This window comes from Coptis chinensis, chromosome 8, assembly GCF_015680905.1.
Source record: "Coptis chinensis isolate HL-2020 chromosome 8, ASM1568090v1, whole genome shotgun sequence".
Taxonomy (NCBI): domain Eukaryota; kingdom Viridiplantae; phylum Streptophyta; class Magnoliopsida; order Ranunculales; family Ranunculaceae; genus Coptis; species Coptis chinensis.
In genome coordinates, this window is record NC_141463.1 from 19,463,928 (window position 1) to 19,485,770 (window position 21,843).

The following is a 21,843-nucleotide window of genomic DNA, read 5'->3' on the forward strand; positions in this document are numbered from 1 at the left end:
TATGAGTGGCCGAGATGTAATGGCGCACCATACATCTCGCGCACCATAGATTTAGCCTTAAAAGAATACTAAGTAGGTAGTTACCAACAAAAAAAAATACTAGCTAGGTTTTTATCAAAAACAAAAAGAAAAAAGAATACTAGCTTGAGGCTATATGACAACAATATGTTTCTCATAAATACTATAAAATACAAGAATTAATATGTAAAAGATCTTAGTTATGTAAAGGATTAGTCTCTCGATATGGATAATTAAATATGGTTTTCTCCAATATCTCGATAAACATGATTCCAACATATCTTAGTTATGTAAAAGATTAGGGGCTCTCCAAGAACACAATGAAAATATTTGGAAAATCAGAACGAGAGTACACAAAAACGTCCTACCTTATAAGCCGAATCGTTTACACACTTGACTCCTCAAGAAAATATGTTACCAATGTAAGCTTCATAATAAAATTATGCAAAATCAAATTTGAATGTACAAATTGTCATCCAAAATGCATGACTCTCAATATATGATATACCCGGTCATTCAGATGGGGCGTATAGTCATGAAAATATGAAATGAACGAAGTAGATATTAGTCTAAAATGTGTAATTATCACTTCGTGTTTTCAAATTTCAACAAATTTGATTGTCACAACTAATAATAAAAGCCACTTTCAAAATTGATTTAATGATCTGATTTAGTCATGAAAATTTACATACCATGAGATACAAATGACACAATTTTATCAGTCAATTTTATTTATGTATATATTTATCATTGAAAATCTGGAACTGAAGATGATATAGGAATTGTAAGTAACATCTGACAAAACTTGATCAAAATGCCCTGACCATACTAATGGCAGAATTCTGTTTTGATAGAATAATCTATTATCCATATCGCTAACGACTAACAACAACATGAATTTCTGTTGATTCGAGTCCAAAATTCATCGTTACATGAATTTTAGGCCTCAAATTTGTCCTTGCACATATTTGATATTAACAAAACACAAAAAGATAATGTGGTCAATTTGTTTTCTCCAATTCTCTCCCACCACACTAAATTTCGGAAATTGAATTGGTTTAAAAGAAATAATATCCAATAGTCCACTACATTATTTGCATCTCAAAACTATATGACAAATCTAATGGTTACAAAGGCGAACTAGTCTCATTTTTTTGTGGGAGTGTCCTCATCTAGTTAAATCTCTTAATTGGAAAGATTAAATGAAAATGGAAATCCCACATTTAAAGCAAAATCTCCATATTGGATGGCGCCTTTCCACTTCTTCTCAAGTTAATTAAAGACAAATTTATCAATTTCTATATCAATCATCTCTTTCTAAAGGTCTCTCTCTCACTGCCCCTTCCATGTTTCACTCCCAACCATTGATCATCTTAAACTCACATTCTCACAAATTGGTCTCTAATACTTTTGTATTTGTGATCCTCGCCTAAGGCCACATCCAGCCTTGAGCCGGCCCTGGCCTCGAGTCTGATTTCTAAGACCAATGACCAGCTATGCAAGTAAATGTTTAGAGAAGCGGGAACGGTGTTGTATGTATGAGGAATAATTTTACAAGCCTAGTAATGCAGAATTGCTCTTAGAGGAGAAAATGGAATACCACGATCTAGTTGATGGAGTTTCTTCATGTGTGGTGACTGGTGAGTGAACATGGTATTACGCAAGTCGCTGAATAAAGAGGGTGTAACCATCGAAGATGCATCTCCTCAAAAGGATAAACGTGATCATGGAGATCCTAATGATCCTCGCGTGAGACTGAAATGTGATTGCGTCGGAATAATGGGAGCCTTTGAACTTATGGATCTTCATCTTTTTGTGTTAAGGTCTAAAGAATCTTCTTGCACACACCTTTTTTGGGATCCAGAATGGGCTGATGTGAAGCTTGCACAAGCTAAATATCTACTTCCGCATATGGCTCAGTTTAAGGCAAGAGTTTCAGACAAATTTGGTTGCAATGCATCTATCCTTGTTTGTGGTGGCTTCAATTCTACTTCTGGTCCCTGGAGATCAGGTATACCAGTACCTTGTTTCTGGCTACTCATCAGCAATTCCCCCACGACAATGCTGAAGGTCTACAAAAGTACAAATTCCTTTGAGCAGTGTTTATGCTTATATTACTGGAAAAGAGCCACCATTCATAAGCTGCAAACCCGACTTTACCACCATTATTGACTACATATTATTTTCGCCATCTGAGCAGCTGGAGCCTGTTGCCGTCCTAAAACTTCCTGGACCAGTGTCTTCTGAGGTTATTGGTGGGATTGCTTAATAAACACCATCCTAGTGGTCATTTGGTTGTATTATTGGTGTTACACGGTCTAAGAGCATCTTTAGGAGTGATATCAACCTAGCACCAAACACTAAATTTCTAACAATTTGGTGTTTTTTCAACTTCAGGAGAGCTACATGTTGATGAAAACACCAAAAAAACACCAAACTAAACACCAAATCGGCCAATATTTGGTTCTATGTTTGATGCTGTATCAAATCACTCACGCGGTTTTAGGAAACCGCGCAGTTTTCCCAACACCGCATGGACTTGGGCTTCTAATTGGGCTTATATGGCACGGTTAAAACCACACCAGATATTGGGAAAGAAAAAAAAGAAAAAAGTTTATGTGCGATACATGCCGCGCAGGCTTGGGCTGTCAATTGAGCTTTAGTGGCGCGGTTTTGGCAAAACCGCGTGGGCTATATGGGGCGGTTTTGCCAAAACCGCGTAGTTGTTTGGTGAAATTTTGATATTACTCCTAAAGTTGCTTGGTATTTTTTTGCTTCAAAATTTTGGTATTTTTTTGGTAGCTCTCCTAAAGATGCTCTAAGATGATAAAACAATTACTAAGATGATAAAACACCTAATCTTTCAAAGAGATTGCCGTCATTTTCCACATCTCATTTGTATTCATTGCAACAGGATTACAGCTACGAATATACGTGTTGGTGACTATTTAGCTGTCTTTGTTGTCACACACTGCGCGTTAGAACTGCAGCAGTCACTCAGTAGCCCCCACCTAATTAAAATTAAACATTTTCTTTTCGAAAAAAATGAAAACATTTATGTAATTTTCAATTGTTTGGGGAGAGGGAAATCCTAATTGGCTCATCTAGGGGGTAATACTAGTTAACCCTAATATAAATCTCAACACACCCTCTCCCTTTACCAGTGGCACATTAAGAACTCTGGAACACCCGAGTGACGTAGTTTATAAAACCAAAATATAAATATTGCAAATGGAACATGAATTTGATTGATATGTATTCCAACCAAAGTGAACAACAATTACACGTCTTCACACTAGAAAACAAGGCATAAAATACAATGGAGAAGTTAATACAAGCCATTCAAAAAATGGAAAGCCTATTTACTACCAATCTAGCAGGTGTGCTGTAAATAATAAGCCTAAGAACCTACTTCAGTAAAGGCAAAAAGAAAACGAGCCACACCTAACCACTGCCTTCCCCAGCTCATAAACAGCTTATAAAACAAGAATAGTGTAGATCCTTGATCTGCTACATTTAACACGTTAATACTGTTGTGATGCAGTAGGACACCCCGAAATCAAAAGCTGATGCAGCCGGATTGAAAAAGAGCTGCGGGATCATGTCGTGAAAAAGGTCCATAACTTTTTACCAATGGAGGCTTCACCAGGCTCCAACTCATCCTCATCCTCCTCTCCATGTCCATCTTCCAAACCAACATCGCTTTCAAAACCATCTTCGTCGACATAACCTGCAGTGCGATCCTCTGTCTCATTCACCTCGTCGCTTGATTCAATATTGCCAGTTGACTTTGTTTCACAAACAATGCCACCATCATTCTCAGTGACTGTATCAAACTGTACATAATATAGATTCAAAAAGGAAGCACAAAACACAATTCAGTCAGAACAGTGGCCCATACACCAAATTAGTGGAAGAAAAACATTTTAATAAAAATTCATCCCTTTTTCCACTTCGCTCCAACCGCTCATTATCCAGAGTTTCATGGTCATATAAAGAAATCATATTTAGACACATACAAGACAAAAAAAATGGGGCTCTAATCGAAAGATTCACGATGTTTCAGTGCAATTGTACAGAATGAATCTTCAATAGGAACCACACACAGAACAAAGAGCCTATGGAGCAAAGGATGTAACTGGAAATGCATATGCGTGTGACATATTTACTTTTACTAAAGCCAACCAAACAAAACTAAATTACCCTTTCAATTCTGTCTGAGGTGAATTCGTGGACTTCTTCGACAGCTTTCATTGCAGTCACCTGCCCCAAGTGTCTGCTCTCTTCTTTCGCATCTAGATCACCCTCAGCAACTTTTTGCTTCACTTTAGCAAAGTCAGATGAGGCTTGGGTAGCTGCTGTTGTGCCCAACCTGATAACAAAGAAAATAAAACCAGTAAGCAGCTGAAGCGTTTGTTTCTTGCAAGAAAACAAAAAATAACCACCAAAACAAAGTTTACGTGTTTGTTCCTGTCTGAGTGGAATAAAAAGAAATAGAAACTCATAGCCTCGGACATGGACCACCGTTAAATGGTAGAATATGATGTTCCAAACTGTCACATGAACCTATCCACTTGGGCCACTTAGTGGAACAAAAAATTGAAAAAAAAAAAACTCATGGCCCAGGATCCACACCTATTGGACATCCCCAAACCCTAACGTTAAGCGTGGTTCACCAAAATTTATATTCAAAATGATTAAAATAATCACTCTATTTTTCTGTTGGTACAAGAATAATTCGTCCTTTCAATTTAGCTATAAAAGATAAGCACATATAAACACAAAAATTTAAGATCTTACGGCCTAGGTCGCCTGAGGTTGTAACGCTTTTCTCCTGGAGTTTGTAAGCCTAAAGCAACATTTGGCCGCCTCTTCTTCCGGACTCCTGCTGTAACGCTTTCAGAACGAGTGTCATTCTCATCAACTTCTTGCTCACTTACAGTACTTCTAGAGGCATGAGCATGGTTCCGCTTCCGCCCAGCACCCACAGTTCGTTTATCAGCAAAACTAGAATCATCTCGACCTTCATTTGCGTAGACAGAATCTTCAGCATTCCCATTTTGCTGCATTCCCTCTTTCGGCTCCAGGGATTCTCCAAGGAAAAGCTTCGCATCTTCAACAACGTCTTTCACAGAATGTGTTCGCTTAACTCCAGCAGTGCGCTTCTTACCACGTTTAGCCCGGCCATTCTTCAGCTCTGAATGTTGAGAATCTCCTGGAACTAATACTGATGTACTATCAATGTCAAACTGTTCGTCAATTGATTGTGCAGATTGAGCTCTAACATCCCTCAAACTCTCACCCAACAGGATCCTCTGGTCATCAAAAGATTCACTTGGAATTCCAAATGATGGGTCTTGTGCAATTTCAGTGCCCTCTAATCTGTTTGATGTTTCGGTTTCAACTTGCATGATCAGCTGAGGTGAATCGTCTGTCAGACCTTCCGCAACAGCATCTCTAGACTTCGTAAGAGGCGACAAGTTTAGAATCTTTGATATCTTTGGACCACATTTTTTAAGAATCCAAGACACACGTCCACCTGATGTGGCAAAGCCAGACCCTGACCCCAATGGAGATTCATCAGTATTTGGCGTAACAGAAGCAGGAAGACTACCCTGCATATTCTCTAAATAATGTTCTGCCCGCCTGGGCGAAGGGAGGGCCCCAAAATCCTCCATATCCTGCAGAGAGTTGAGATCAGATATAATGAAATCACTGATTGTCTCTCCACAACTCTTGCAGCTCTTGTACTTCTCGATAAACAATTTGAATTGTGCCCTCTGATTTCTGATGTTCTTGATAAGGACATCGAGCTTGTCAATATCAGTGCGCATGTCAAGTTGCTGCCCTGCAAGATGCTCCTTGTCAGCAGCAAGTTTCTGCTTTTCCTTCTCAAATTTAACTCTTTGAAGCTTCATATCTTCCATTTCCCTTCCAGCTACTTCGCTCAAGTAATTGATATTACTTAAATCCCTTTCCTTCTGCTCCTCAAACGCCCTCTCTCTTTCACTCAGAATTTTTTCCATTTCTTCCCGCTTATTCTGCATATCAGCCTCAAGTTCCATTTTCTGCAGCTGCAAAGCCCGGAGCATATCTTCATGCTCACTTTGTGCTTTTTGGGACAAAACAGATCTTTCATGATCCATCATGGCCTCAAAAGATTCTTTATTCAGTCTGAGCTCCTCCAACTCCCTCTGAACATAATCCTGTGTGACCAGCTTCTCATTTTTCAATCTTTCCTCTTCCGAGTGTTTCATCTTTTCTAAACTTTCCTTCTCCATGCTCACTTGTTTTAGATCTTTGGTTATCTCAGCTCTTTTCTCATCCAGCACTTCCCACTCCTTCTCAAAGTTCTCCCTATCCTGCTTTAAATTGTCGCGCTCTTTCAAGAGCAGCTCTTCGTGACGTTTGTTATTCTCTATATCCTGCTTCAAATGAGATTTTAAACGGAGATGTTCGGCTCTCTGTTCTTCAGTTATTCTAAGTTTTTCTTCCTCTTCGTGCAACCGCAGCTGTTCCTGTTCAATGTCAGCCTTTCTCTTTTCAAGTTCAGCAATAAGATTCTTCAAATTTTCTTCATCGATGACCTTTTGTGTCCTCACCATCTCCAAATTCTTTTCCTCAACTTTTATACTCTTCTTCATCTCCGTCAAAGCTTTGGATTTCAATTCAAGTTCTTTCTCTTTCTCCTTCAATTTCTCAGTTTTCTTTTCCAAAGCCTGCTCCCTTTTGTTTATCTTCTCCTCCCTGTGATTGTTTTCAGTTTCCTTCTTCTCCACTTTAAGTTCCTTACTTCTCATCTCCTCATCCAAGCCTTTTCTCTTGAGGTCCATTTCCAGCTCAAACTCGTGTTTTTTGGATTCGAGGAAGGCATTGTGCTCGTCTACGAGCTTCTGTATCCCCACCTGCAGCAAATTAGTGAAAAAAAAATTGTTAGACAAACTGCTAACAGCCGTTCACAAAGCAAAAACATTATGGGAAACTGGAAACTTTCAAAGAGCATATAAAACATATAAGTAGATAGGAAAGGCCCCAACCGGTGACCTCTTGGTACTTCCAACCAAGGCCCAAAATATCGATATCGATGAATATATCGGTGTACCCAAAAACCGATATATATCGGATATATCCTTTTTTTTTGTGACCAGTCCGAACTATTTAAAATATCGGAAATATCAGAAATATCGGAAATATAATATCGGAAATATATCGGAAATATATTGGAAATATCAGATTTATATTAAAAAATGGTCAAAAAGTCAACCGATATATATCATAAATATCAGATATATCGATTATATCGGCAATATAAAGTTTTATATCGGAAATTCCGATATATATCGGAAAAAAGGGTTCTATATTGGTGGATATATGTCAGAAATATCGATGTCGGTGTACCAAAATACCGATATATATCGGATATATCGGCGATATTTTGGTCCTTGCTTCCAACTAACCTATCAACATCAGATGCACACTGAATATAACGTAATTGTTCACCCATTGTCAACTGCCTTTAGGGGGTGACCGACATTCAGAAGAATTTTGACAAACAAGAAAAGTATTTGCACAATTCCATTATCCAAGTTCAATTATTATAAATTCCACCATGATATATAACGTTTAAATTATCCGACTTCATGACCTATTGTTATATCAAATTCATTGAAAAGATGCAAATTCAGATCAAGAAAGTAAGGGGAGAGCAACTTTTCTATTACAGATAATGCAATATTTCCATAAAAACAAATTATATTTCCTTCAAATACTTTCGTCACCTGCTGCACAGAAACTATAGAAATGGACCTAGAAAATCATTTCCAAAACAAAGCTATAACGCGACAAACAAAAGGCATTCGGATTTACTTTTGAAAATTGTTAAACTATAATCACCAACAAAGTTAGAGACCAAGAGAAATGCACCAGAAAAATGTATATCTAAATGAATAGCAATGGTTCAATCATGTCCACTCAACAAAAAGTACTAAATATTCTCTACTAAGCAACAGAAACTCACCCTTTCTCTAATGCTGAGATTTTCCTCTAATGCAAGAAGCTCAGTATTTTTCAACTCTAAATTCTTCCTAATTGCTTCAACTTCCTGAATACAAGGACAGAAGCCAGAAAAGAGTTAATGTATCCTGAATTAATTATCCATACAAATTAATATACTAGAGAGTAGAGAAGAAACTTACCCCCTCTTTTGCAACTAAATCAACCAGTCTCCTATTTATATCATCCTCTTTCATTCTCAAAGTTTCATTACTGGTTTCAATCTTCCTCTGCATCTCTTCAAGATCTTTCTCTTTCCGCTTAATACTCAGATCGCTTTCATTTGCCTCCTTCTCTCTCTGGTTGAGGATTCTTCGTCCCTCACTCAACCTCTCTTCTCGCTCCTGTAGTGTTCTTTCCCACTCTCGCAGTTCTTCTCTTTGTTTAGACAAAGTTGCTTCATGCATTCCCCGCCTAAACATAGTAACAATTAAAAGTTGGAAAACTTGTAAAAGTAATCAACAGAAAAAGATTTAAAAGTATGAGTAGGTGGACGTGTTAAAGCATACTCTGCTGTAAAAGACTGGCGTTCACTTCGCAGTGAACTTTCACGCGCTTCAACCTCTTTCAGGTTTCTCTCCATCTCAGAACTCTTTCTACTAGCTTCAGCAAGCTTAGCATCAGCAGCATGCAACTTTGATTCCACTTCCAAAGATTTCTCCTCAATGTTAGCAATTAGAGCATTAGCTTTAGCCATCTTTGAATCAGCATTATATTTGGTTTCGGCAGTTTCAGTGCGCATCTCACGCAGAGCCTTCTCCAGCTGCAGGGACAAGCAAGACAGAGAGAGATAAAACTGAGAAACCTTTTTCAAGGGGCATGTTTCTTAGCATAACAACTAAATTACTACTTCAAACAATATCCAATGTAATCAGACCTTTCATAAAGCAGTAAACAAGATGACAGCATTGATGAACACTCATCTCAAATGTAAATAGAATATATCAACTCACCAAAATAGTTTATCTTGCATCTGCTCTATTTTTAGTTTGGTTTCTCTTTTCTTTACCCATCATTTAAAAGTACATTTGAAACTTCAGGCTACATCATGCCAAAACAATATTATTTGTGCTGGAAGCCGGAATGCAGCCATGACAGGAACTTTTGATTTAATAGCTCAGCAGTCAAACCATTTTTATTATCTATGTACTTTATTTACTTATTTTATGTTTAGAAATGTAAAAGTTCTAAACTTAACTCCAAACTAAACCACAAGTCCAAATCTTAAGTACTTTAAAGACAACTGGGTGAAAAGTATTGCAGCAAGTTGGACAGCTTTGCCCCTGCTTTTTTTCATTAATATCAATTGCTTCCCATTCAAAACATTGTAAAAAGTATTTCACAACAGTGGCCAAAATGTCATTAAGACTTAAGACCTTAGCCAACTGAAACCTAACACCGCTTAGATGAAATAAATGAGACAGATCTCAATACAGTTGATCAATTGAGCTCTAGGGAAAAAAATATAGTCAAGCTTGTATTGATAGCTGGAACCTGTGAACCTAGATTTACAAACCCCCCACCCCAAACACAAACACAAACACAAACACAAACACAAACACAAACACACACCATCCGTCTCGCAACATCAATCCCAGCTTGCATAAAGTGGTCTTACAATTTCCCACTCAACTTAACAATGGTTTTTTAATAGACATGACATCCATGTAGCTTTTCACTTTCACCTTTTATTTAAATATGTTTACTTCTGTCTTGTTTTCCTGAATAAATAAATAAACTACCAAATATAATTTGCCAATACATAAATTCACTTTACAGCCTTTCCAGAAACGCAGCCATCTCTTCTAGTCTTTATTTCTAGTGACCACGCCCACCTAAAATCATTTTATCAGTAACCCTACTGATGTTATTACTTATCAGCCTTGACTAGAAAAACAATCTAGATAGGTGACTCAAGTCAAGTTCCACGTTACTGAATTCAAACTTCAGGGAGGAGCACACAAACACAGCTCTCAAAATAAAATTTACAAGATGACAAGAAAGGGCACATAAAAACCGTTTCAAGTCCCATCTTTGGAAATATCTATATATTAGATTTCAGACTGCCACCCCAATTCATGCGCTAAATATATCTTTAAAGTACTTAACAAAATCGCGAACTACATGAGTTAATACAAAAGGAATAATACTACATTCAATGTATAGGGTACCAGGCCAGAAAAAAAATGTATAAATAATACTAAAAATGATGCAAACAGGAAGAGAAGTCATACATCAGCCACACACTGCTTCTCCACCCCCAAGCCCTTCCTAAAGTTCTCCTCTCGCTTTTCTACTTCAGATATTGCATTCAGGTGCGCTAACTGTTCTCGTTTGAGGAGCTCTTGGGCTTCTGCTAATGCTTGCCTTAGTTCTTCAAATTTTGAAGTCCACTCTTTCTTCTCAATCAAAAGAAGCCCCATATTATATTGGTATTCAAAAAGCTGCACAGACAGAACAACAACAAAAATTAATAACTATTAAATTAGAAAGTAAAAAAGACTTTACCTGACTCTAACACCCTCCGGTTAAACAAAATGCATTAACAAATTGCATGTCCGGGGAATTATGCTAAATAATTCAGTATGGAGGGAACAAATGACATTCAACTACTGATTATTTTCTTAAATATTATGCTAAACCAACAGTCTTAGCTCAACTGGGAGAGGAGAGTGCATGGCTATTAACCATGTGATCGTGAGTTTGTTTCCCCACAGACAGCTTTTCCATTCTCCTTTTTAGACATTCAATTTTCTGTGCATTTTACCAATCACAAAAGAACTGCTAAAAATCAAAAATTCAAAAGTCTTACTTTCAAAGTGCTTCATGTTTCTATCTTGCCATACAAAAAGGGGGTGGCACAGGCATTAATAGCCCCAATATACATCTTCACTCAACCAAAAGCTAGGAAAACCGCAGGGAATAAAACCAACTATGACGAACTAGGTAACCCAAATCGACCCCACCCAATACAAAATAATATTCAAAACATACGAATAAGACCCAATGGATAAGCACATAAGGTGCCAAGCCACTAGCTGAATAACAAAAAATACCGGGGACTTCTTAAGACTTAATTTCTTATATTTTCTAAAGCTTGCCAATTTATCGATTATCTATACGCAAAAAGAAAAAAGATCCCGGCAACAAGAAAAGGATGGACTACGACTCCCAACCCACCCCACTCCAACACCTGAGAGGACACAACACGGCCATTGACAAGGAAATCGAAAAGAGGATCTAAAAGGAAAGATGCATCGGCAATTGTTGATCTCACTTTTTTGAAGAGCCCTGATTAGTCCTGAACGAGTGGTGCATTTTTTCACTGATTGACATTTTAGGTTATCTTCTTCCACAGGCAGGTGATTGCTCCCTTTTCTTGAATGGGTTAGAGCCTACTAAGAGACGCTTTGAGGAAACGGATACAAATATTCATGGGGTCCAACTGGCTATTAAAGGACTTTTCATGGGGGTCTGTGGCCTCATGGGATTATATTTACTATTGGGAGACTCGAACGAGGTGCGTTTTTTATCTAATTTTTTCAATGTATTTCTCTTTTACTCCTTTTGCTATTGTACTTGTAGATTTTTTTGGCCTACTCTGCTTTGATTTAATGAATTCTACTCCTAACTTAAAAAGAATAATAACTCCACACCCCTTATTAACTTAAAACCAGTCGCATCTACTTCCACACACATTCACATTATCAATTACAAGTCAATTATTGTGTCCACATTTCTTCTTTCACAACCTCAGTCAATGTCTTTAAGATATTAATCCAACCTCGTATAATCCCAGAAAACAGAAAGTACACAAAAGAATTTGTTAAGAGTGATCACTCCTATTCACACCAATTAGAGGTACAAAAGCCACTATGCAATTCATACCAAACAATTTGTATACCGCGACTAAACGTCAAGTCATCTCCATTTCGGCACTTCCTAAGAGAACTGGAAACGATGCTGTATCAGAATTTGTCATCTCCATTGGATGTTCTCAGGCAGGAAAGACTAAATAGCAAATCTTCTAAATGGTGCCTACATCTCTCGAGTAAAGTGGCATATTTTGTAGCTAGGCCAATACTTGAGTAAAGTGGCTTATCTACTTAACTAAGTCACAAACACAACAGATCAATCCTAAACAGCAAACTACTTTATAATTTGTTTTAACCAACATAGTAAAGCATTACACTAGTTTCATTGCCTAAAAAAAACAATTTCTTTAACCAAAACAACCAAACTAACCTCGTTTTCAAGCTTAGAAACCCTATCCAAAAGTGCTTCACGATCTTTCTTCTCATACCCAGCATCATCTAACCCACCACCCTCTCTAAACCTTTGCCAAATCTCCTTATCTTCACCCCCATCATCAATTTCCACACCCCCAACACTTAAAGAATTCAAAGGTGGGGGTGGTCCTTCAATAAAAGCAACTCCTTTTCCTTTCAAAGATTTCCCATTACTCGAATTTGAACCATTGTTTTTGTTCTTCTTTGTTGTTTGTTGTGGTGTTTGTGTCCAATCTGACCAAATCTTTCTCTGTGGTGTAAACATTTTACATAAAATTGAATACACAGATCTTGAATTCAACCTTCATATGAGTGAAACCGTATCAAAAGATTTCAACTTTTTCACTCTCCTAGAAACCCTAAGAAGAAATTTTTTTGAAATTGGAAATTGGGGAAAAGGCAAAAAAATAACCTAAATCGGATTTGAAATGGGAATTAAATTTCTTTTTTCTAATTATTTGGAAGTTTCGAGTCCGGGAAACTGACCGCAGCCTCTTTTTGGTGTTTATTTTTAAGTTTTATTCAGCTTTGTTGATGTGCAATTACTGTGATGTCCTTGTTTTGAAGTGGATTATGCTTTTCGTGCGTTTTTGGATGAGGGTGTTTCGGTCATTTGGAGTGTTGCTTTTTGGATAAGCACGTGGGCTATTTTTCTTTCGGTTATTATATTATTTGAAGTTCCAGTAATGACCTTCCTTCTTTGATGTGTTGTTTTTGGTTGGTTGTAGGAAAGAGAAAATTCTTTGGAGTTCAGAATGTGGATTGTGATGGTAATGCTAGTCAGCGTCACGTTTCCACGTTGTGTACAAGTTAACAAGGAGAGGGTCTGCTGGATGTTTATAAGCAACTCATTTTAAAAGGTTCTGTATTGGGCACTCATCAAATTAAATTAGATTGGGCAACTCCCAAAAAAAAATATATTACAAATTTATCATATTATAAGTTTGTCAAAGTCCAAGTCCAACAACCAATCCAACTGGTCTCGCCATAACGAATCTCTCGAGTCGTTTGAGTGTACACTTAAACGGTCTCGCCATGTCATTTGAATGTGCACTCAAACAACCTCACCATATAGTTTGAGTGTACACTTAAGTGGTATGCGCATGTTGTTTGAGACAAAATTATTGGTTTTTAGCTAAATGATATGTTGGGGTCATTTGAATGTACACTCAAACGACCTCATCATGCAGTTTGAGTATACACTCAAAACGATCTCACCATGTATTTTGAGTGTACACTCAAGTAGTCTGCATGTGCCGTTTGAAACAAAACTCTTGGTTTATAGCTAAACGATATGGCGGGGGTTTAGAGGTCTCCAGGACAACATGACGAGATCGTTTGGCGACTCTCTTGGGCGACATGACTAGGTCGTTTGGACTTAAAAAATTCAGTTTGTTTGTCACGATGTTCATTTTAAAAATTAATTTCTCCTTAATCAACCCAAACTCGAACTCAAACTTCGAAACGACTTCATCAAGCTTGGGCAAACTCGAACTCAAGTTTAATCAACCCAATCTTCCACCCCAATCAAGTTTAATCAACTTAATCAAGTTTAATCAACCCAACCAAGTTTGAGTATATACTCAAACGAGACACGACTCGAATTGGGTGAAGTTGCCAACTTCAATTCTCATTGTTGATTCACAACTCAACACTCGAAGTATGAACACGACAGAAAATTCGAAGTTTTTTTTTTTTTTTTTTGTTCAGTCTCGTGAGAGAGATAATACCGGTTAAAAATGTTTGAAAAAAATAGTAGCCGGTATGCATTGAGGTGGGGGGGGGAGTGTATAGTTGTCGGACTTGGGCAGAAAACTGACCAATGCAATTTGATGAGTGACCGATTAAATCACCTTTTAAAATGATTGACTTGTGCAAAATGAAGTTAAATTTTATAAGACCCAAATTCAGAAAAATGAATTGGGCTAAAAATCTTAAACGGGACATTTTATCGACGCGAACTTGAAATGTTTATTGTTACAGTTATTCAAGTTTAGAACATGATGGATATGATGCACATGTGACTTGGAGTGCAATTAGTGGGGAGCATGTGCTTTTTACATGTGGAGAACATAGTCCACATCATAATGATATGTGAAGTAACTAGGTGTATAGATTCTAAAGCAAGAGAGCAGCTTATTTTGTGAGCATGGGACTTAGATATATCATATATGAACCTTTTTAGATAAGCTTTTGATTAAGAAATACTTCACATAGAATTGAGAATGTAATCTTTGGAAAGGAACCGTTTTTTTGGGACTGGGAAGACCCAACCTCAACGGCTCTTTTGAAGTTTTGAGTAATCCATTTCCATGGCACGCTCTTACAGGGCCCAGTGAAAAGTAAAATTTGATTTTGGATCTTTTTGGTAAAGCCCTAAAGAATATAAAATCAAGGACTTGATAAAAGAGACGGTTTCTCTATAACCGGCTAGATCTATGTACCACACACACATCTCATGTCTCAACGCACACACACGCATCTCGGAGCACACACAGGTATCGAGACATACACACACATCTCGAATTCGGATCAACGGCGAAATAATACGGTTACAGAAATGATCTCTGTACCGATTGTAGAGATCTCGAGTCCTTGATAAAATACAGTAGAGACGTCTTATCGAGGTCAGATTGGGACAAAAGAATATTCCACTTAGCGAATTGGGGGATTCGTGAACACTCCAAATTTTTTTATAGGACGGATTATTAGAACAGGGGCGGTCAATCTTGCCATACTCAGATTTGCACTACATGTCACTCTTCATAACAAATCTCTACTGCTTATAAGTATGGACCAAAATATCGATGATATATCCGATATATTGCCGATATATATCGGTATTTTGGTACACCGATATCGATATTTCTGACATATATCCACCGAATATAGTATCATTTTTTCCGATATATATCGGAATTTCCGATATAAAAGTTTATATCGCCGATATAATCGATATATCCGATATTTTACGATATATATTGTTTGACTTTTTGATCATTTTTTAATATAAATCTGATATTTCAAATATATTTCCGATATTATATTTATGATATTTCCGATATTTTAAATAGTTTGGACTAATCATCAAAAAAATAGATAGATATATATTTTTGGATACACCGATATATTCATCGATATGGATATTTTGAACCTTGCTTATAAGTGGGGTTAGACGAATGAGCCGGTATTGGTTCTAACCCTTCCTATATTTGCTACACGTGTGCGCTAGTTGTATCTGTTCACAAACCATAAAAGCGTGTTTGTTTCAAGAATTAAAAACTCAGAATTTATTTTCTTTTCTTTTCGTAGCTAAGGTTCCACATGTATAAATTCGTGAGTAGCAGTAGTGTAGCACCACCATTCTAGTAAGATTTGAAAGGGAAATAAATGGCTGTCAAAATTAAGCATGGAATCTCATGGGGTTTGAGAGGAGTTATTCATGGTCGAGATACTTTCATTTATCACATTCTTACAGGTGTTCGTTGTTCAGGTCTTCAGGATGGTCAACTCAAATTTTGGCTTGATAAATTGTGTGACACAAAAGACGACGAAACCTTTAAGTATACACTAGCCTTTAAATATAGTAGAATAAAAGGAAAACCGGCTCAAATGGCTAAGTATGAGGTGATAGAACCAGTGTTATCAGACCCAGCCCGGAGGTCAACCCGGTGAAGGGACTGGGTCATTGGGTTAGTGGTTGGACCAGTAGTTTACTGGTTGGACCAGTGGTTCACTACTTGAACTAAATAACTAAATATATATGTATATATTCATATATCAGTAATATTTCGTTGGAATAGTGGTGCGACAAGTGATGTATAAATTCAAAAATAAATAACTAAATTTATTTTTGAATTTATAAGAATTACACAATTAGCCAGATTGGCATTGGCCCAGCCCACTAGTTAACCGTCCGGTTTAGCCGGGTTTAACAGAGAACCGCCCGAGTTAACTGGTTCAGCACCGGGCTAACTGCTTAAACGATCTAATAGTAAACCCAGCCCGGTTAGGAGACCGGTTCGCTGGTTTATCGGGTCAAACCGCCAGGCCGGGCTGAGTCTGATAACACTGGATAGAACCAACAGACAGCTGAAACGGCTAGCTCGCCCACACGGCTTTAAAGGAGAGTAGAGATGAATCACTTTGTGTCCCACTATTTTGTAAAACTAAAAATATTTGGAAACGAGCTTACGAGCATACCTATTATGACCACACCTAACCATAGAAACTATGGACCTCATAAGCCTTTCCCATCTAGGATTAGGGGAGGCAAGTCCCTACCAGTTTTATTGATGTTTGAAAAAATAAATTTCCTACAAAATTCCATCACCATCTTTTGGGATATCAGTATACAGGTCCCTTCGAAGGGATACACGAGTCTACAGGGCTTGCTACTCTTTGTGAATCATTCAGCTCCTCAATTGCATTACCCATACAGTGAAGTAGAAAGGGCATTGATATGATGTGGTATGTGCTTGTTCTCCATACTGGCTTGGTCTTCCTCAATATGCAATCCACTGCTTCTTCCGATAGAACCAGTTTGTTAGCTCTGACATCTACAAAATAGCTATTCGTTGACATTGCTTCTAGCTCCAGATAGCTAACTGCCTAACTGTGACTCCAGTCATCAACAAGTGAAAGCCAAAGCAATCTCTCCATTGTGGTTTCTTCTCATTATCCGTGCACAGCTGCCAGTGCCACCAGTTGTCAATACTCAGTCTGTCATCAGTATTTGGCAACATGAAGCCTTCTAGGCATGCTCTAGGTAATCTTGACGTTTGTCCAAGTGCCTGTTTCTGCTCAAATGACTTCCATTGAATCTGAGCTTGATCACATTTGTGATATTCTGGATTGCTAGTTTCGGGTCTCTATAGAGGCACGAGTAGATCACTGCTATGTATTTCCTATCTCTCCACAGCTCATAAACTGTAGCACAAAAAGCTACTCTTAAAAATATATCAGCTGCCAGAACCCCCCCACAGACATGTTTAGTCTAATCCAAACCCATTCTTTGACTGATTCCTGTCAAAGCGGCAGCAGCTGAGAATCTTCTTCCACAATGCATTTTGAATCAACCTTGACTGATTCATTAAACTAATTCAGCTTCCACGAATGTAAATGTTTTTATATTTTATTCTTACTCAACAGAAAGAACACCAGAGAACAGATAGACAATAGAGGTGATCCAGCAAGTGACGAAGTGTTGAGCCAAATATAACACTTAACTGTGACAGAAGAGAAAGATTAGCTTGTCCTTGAACCGGATAGTTTCTCTGTAGTCATGCTCTTTAGCACCACATGTCACTGTGTATGCACTGATCAGCTAGAGTATGATTTCTATGGGGGAAAAGGAGAAAGAACACAAAACCCTGATGTATCTGTAACTACTCTGTATAAATAAGTAGGACCATAAAAAAACTATACAGTCCTAGGACAGCTACTCCAGTAGTCTAGTCTAATGACAGGAAAAAAAAAGTGAAGTGTTGGAAAATGTATAATTGTATACCCATTTAAAGGAAAAAAACAGTTTAGATAAACTTGCAAATACCTTCAGGACAGCAAGAACTTTGTCACGATCTGCACCAATTAACGTACCCTCAAAGTTCTTTTGCACCCTACCAACAAAAGATGACAATCAGACAAACTGGATACTACTCTTACACCATTAAATAAACATTATCCCAAAGAATATCATAGTTGCATGCATCAGCAATCAGATCATGCCACTGATTCTACCGAAAGATTTACCCTTCAGATGCAAGAATATTTACGCGTGCAAACACTTCTCCGGGCTTTGGATTTCTAGAAAGTGCATTACCAACAACTACAAGAAAGAACAATTAGAATAAGTAAAACAAACTTAGAGAGTTCCAGTACTGACATTCTATGATACAAAGAGCTGCCATCTGAGGTGACCATAGTCCATTTAAAAATAGCTCATTAGGAAAATGTATATTGGTTGTTTTACTAAACCGAGCTCATTACCATGATAATTAGTCACAATATGCCCCTGTTCATCCCAAACGACTCCAGAACCATTACCTTCGGAAATCTGGGCCAAGTGAGACAATAATTCACATTATCATCATGCAAAGGACATGGGAGGAAACATATTAAGGAAAAAGTTGAATCGTGTTGTGGTTTACTAATGCAACATTGTGGTCCGACCAGTTTAAATTCCTGGTAAAATATTTCTTTATACACATGAAAGTCGTGGAAAGTACCTCGACAACACCTGTTACATTGAATTGAGGGCGTAATGTTACATCGAAGATGTTGACGACAGAATAAGTATTCGTCTCAAAGACTTTGACAATTCTGTCCTGTCATATAGAAATAAAAATTCACCTTCCATAAACATACAGCCCAATATAGCAGAGTGAATCACGAAAAAGAAGCATTCCAGAAATGAAGAAGATAGAACTGAGTAATTGAGGATAAAAAAACCTCATAAGGGAAGAGTCCTTTGGATGGATAGACAGGCAGAGTCACTTCTTCAATTGTCACAGATGGATCCCCTAAAACCAGTGTTGTAATTCAAAATTTACAAACATAATTAGAAGCGATCACGTATGTTTCACGCCATATCTTTTGACACAAACTTAAGAAAATGACGACTGTCAGAGTTCTAGGAGGACATCTCCCGAGGGGCGGACTACGGCCCTGACCCGAATATTTTAGGCAGTTTCTATTGTTGTAAACCCTGATTTTCATATATATATATTGAAGTGATACAAGACCAAACCTAATTAGGCTGTATCCTCCTTTTCTCCAAACTATTTCTCCATTAACATAAATACAATTTCACTACGACCAAAGTCAAAGCCTTAATACTCAAAACAGGATATCTACAGCCAATAGTAGAAGTCTAGCAGGACTGAATCAACACTGAATTACGTTCGCAGTACAGAGAATGCAGTGTTGTCAAGCCAGTCTGCAGAAGGTTCCATCATTCCATGAGCGACAGGACATCGATACAGATAACGTCATTCCACATATGTAAAATGCGTTTTGAAAAATTGAGATTATGAAATCTCAAATAGTCTGTATTTCAAATCGAAAAAGAAAAGGAATTAAAATGTTAAGATGAGTAAACATTTGCAAGATAAAACAACATCTTGAGGGAAAGGCATGACCTGAGATGAACATACCCACCCACCTAAGCATCTCCTTGAGACCCAGTCACCCAGCTTCTATGACTTGTCTCAAAAGTTAGTCTGGTAAATCATCCCCCTACAAAAATACTCCTATGAATTTCACCCATAGTATCGAACTGATATTATGGCAGAGTGCTCAGAGACATGCCTATATGTTTTCGTCACATGTCCACATTCCTCAGGCAAAACATGTGCATGTTGTGTATATAGTAGAATTTCTCAGTCTTCACAATTAGCTACTGATTGCACTCAAAGTTCTTACTTCTATTAAGGATGAAAATTTTAATAGATGGTCCAAAAGGAAAATAGTAGTTTGGAAAAGTTACGAACCTGATAAGTACCTTGGGAAGTTGACCACAAGCAAACAAACGAACCCGCAAATAACATTCGTCTTGTAGTAAGAGGAATTTTATTAGAAATCACTTCACGTACATCTTCACTATGATCCCTGACCAGCCTAGAAGTCGTTATAGGCATAAATTAATTCTTAAGGACAGTTAATTGTCAATCTACAGCAAAGTGGAAAGGACATACGAACTATACATTCACTTGGTGAAAACTCAAAACCTTGTAGACAAATCTCATGCTGATATACAGGAACTAAACATACATACTTATGTACATGACGTATGATAAATAGACTTGTGTGAAGTTAATTCACATTTTTACAAAAATCAGCAGGGCATCAAGTCCAAATAACTGAAATAAGTCTTCCTAATAACAAAATAAAAACAACCGCTACATCAAAAGTACCAGTGAAACATTGGTGAATATAGCTTAATACCAAGATCTCATTCCTACAGGGTTTTCTGCTTCTAGTTTCTACTTGCGCAGGCGGACCACTCTGGTCCCTGTGCACCTAGATGTTGTTATGAAGGCATACCCACGTGGGAGGGCGAAATGCCCAAAAGACATGGCTGCATGGCCTTCATTAACATCACATATATCAAGTGCCACCAACAAAAAACAACATGAATTCTAATTATCAGAAACTAGAAAGCAAAAACCAACCTTTGAACAGAGATAGGTTGATGGTAACCATTAGTGTCTTTGTGAGGACAAAATGAAGAAACTCCATCCAAGAACACTTCTCTCCGACCCAACTGTCTAGGGAGCTGCTGGATATAGCTCCACTCATCAACAAGTGAAAGCCAAAGCAATCTCTCCATTGTGGTTTCTTCTCATTATCCGTGCACAGCTGCCAGTGCCACCAGTTGTCAATACTCAGTCTGTCATCAGTGTTTGGCAACATGAAGCCTTCTAGGCATGCTCTAGGTAATCTTGACGTTTGTCCAAGTGCCTGTTTCTGCTCAGATGACTTCCATTGAATCTGAGCTTGATCTCATTTGTGCTATTCTGGATTGCTAGTTTCGGGTCTCTATATAGGCACGAGTAGATCACTGCTATGCATTCCCTATCTCTCCACAGCTCATAAACTGTAGCACAAAAGGCTACTCTTAAAAATATATCAGCTGCCAGAACCCCCCACCGACATGTTTCTTCTAATCCAAACCCATTCTTTAACTGATTTTAATGATGCCCTGTCAAAGCGGCAGCAGCTGAGAATCTTCTTCCACAATGCATTTTGAATCAACCTTGACTGATTCATTAAACTAATTCTGCTTCCACGAATGTTTAATCAGAACCTTTATACAGTGAGTTAATGAAGAGTTCCATATGACATTTTCGAGTTCCATTATATTGCACCTCATGAATAGTTCAGTGCAATGCTTATGTCTCATGAGTTCTCTATAATTGTTTAAAACAATAAATTAGAGTTAGGAAGTTGCAAATATTAATCAGTAACCACATGCAAGAATAACGGGAAAGAAGAATATAAGGATACAAGAAGGCACTAACTCACAAGCATGTCTTGTAAGATGAATCGTCAATCATGAAAATAATTGAATTATTATGCTTGCTCCATCAACTTCTCCCCATCTCTCCAAAACGGTTCGACTTTGTTTTTCTTTCCTTTTTAATGTTTCTAGTTTTGAGCATCAAATGACCTGCTTTAGTTGCAGATCGATTTCCAAATCTTGGACTTGATAAACAATAAAAACTTAATGATAAAAAACGGATCTAACAAAAACAGTACTATAGGATAGAATGCTAACAAGGCTCCCCCACCATTTGCACATCCATGATCGCAATCTTGTAAGCATGCAAATACAATGAGATTTAAAGGGAAGGAATAAGTAGTGAGAAGACCAATGGTATCTGTCACAGCCCGAATTTCTAAACAAAAACAAAGTGAATATTTGAAATATAAATATCTCAAACATCACTATGTTCACTTGTTTAAAAACCCAGACTATGACGGG

At 37.6% G+C, this 21,843-nt stretch overlaps 2 protein-coding genes and 1 pseudogene across 9 annotated transcripts; 1 reads left to right on the forward strand and 2 right to left on the reverse strand.

The window, feature by feature from the left end:
- The first annotated feature begins 1,000 nt into the window (after positions 1-1,000).
- LOC147480384 (carbon catabolite repressor protein 4 homolog 4 pseudogene) lies at positions 1,001-2,369 on the forward strand (annotated as a pseudogene).
- Positions 2,370-3,243: 874 nt separating this feature from the next.
- LINC1 (little nuclei1) lies at positions 3,244-12,889 on the reverse strand. Its single transcript, XM_086575553.1, has 8 exons — positions 12,316-12,889; positions 10,305-10,514; positions 8,580-8,833; positions 8,214-8,484; positions 8,036-8,119; positions 4,819-6,923; positions 4,222-4,390; positions 3,244-3,854 (listed from the first exon to the last, which is right to left on the reverse strand). The coding sequence occupies exons 1-8, from the start codon at positions 12,622-12,624 to the stop codon at positions 3,618-3,620; spliced, it is 3,639 nt and encodes a 1,212-aa protein (XP_086431679.1). The 5' UTR covers positions 12,625-12,889; the 3' UTR covers positions 3,244-3,617.
- Positions 12,890-16,524: 3,635 nt separating this feature from the next.
- On the reverse strand, positions 16,525-21,779 carry LOC147480386 (protease Do-like 8, chloroplastic). 8 transcript variants are annotated; one of them, XR_015203899.1, is made up of 10 exons: positions 21,384-21,779; positions 20,531-21,060; positions 19,861-19,976; positions 18,810-18,880; positions 18,587-18,685; positions 18,348-18,414; positions 18,111-18,186; positions 17,911-17,977; positions 17,589-17,740; positions 16,525-17,384 (listed from the first exon to the last, which is right to left on the reverse strand). XR_015203899.1 is itself a non-coding variant. In XM_086576113.1 (10 exons), exons 2-9 carry the CDS (start codon positions 20,686-20,688, stop codon positions 17,504-17,506), a joined length of 738 nt encoding a protein of 245 aa, XP_086432239.1. In that variant the 5' UTR covers positions 20,689-21,060; positions 21,384-21,779; the 3' UTR covers positions 16,525-17,384. The 8 variants fall into 8 exon arrangements, 5 of the variants coding, with proteins under 5 accessions (XP_086432239.1, XP_086432237.1, XP_086432240.1 ...); XM_086576113.1 differs by lacking the exon at positions 17,589-17,740 and adding an exon at positions 17,504-17,587; XR_015203898.1 differs by having other exon boundaries at positions 17,313-17,443.
- Positions 21,780-21,843: the final 64 nt, after the last annotated feature.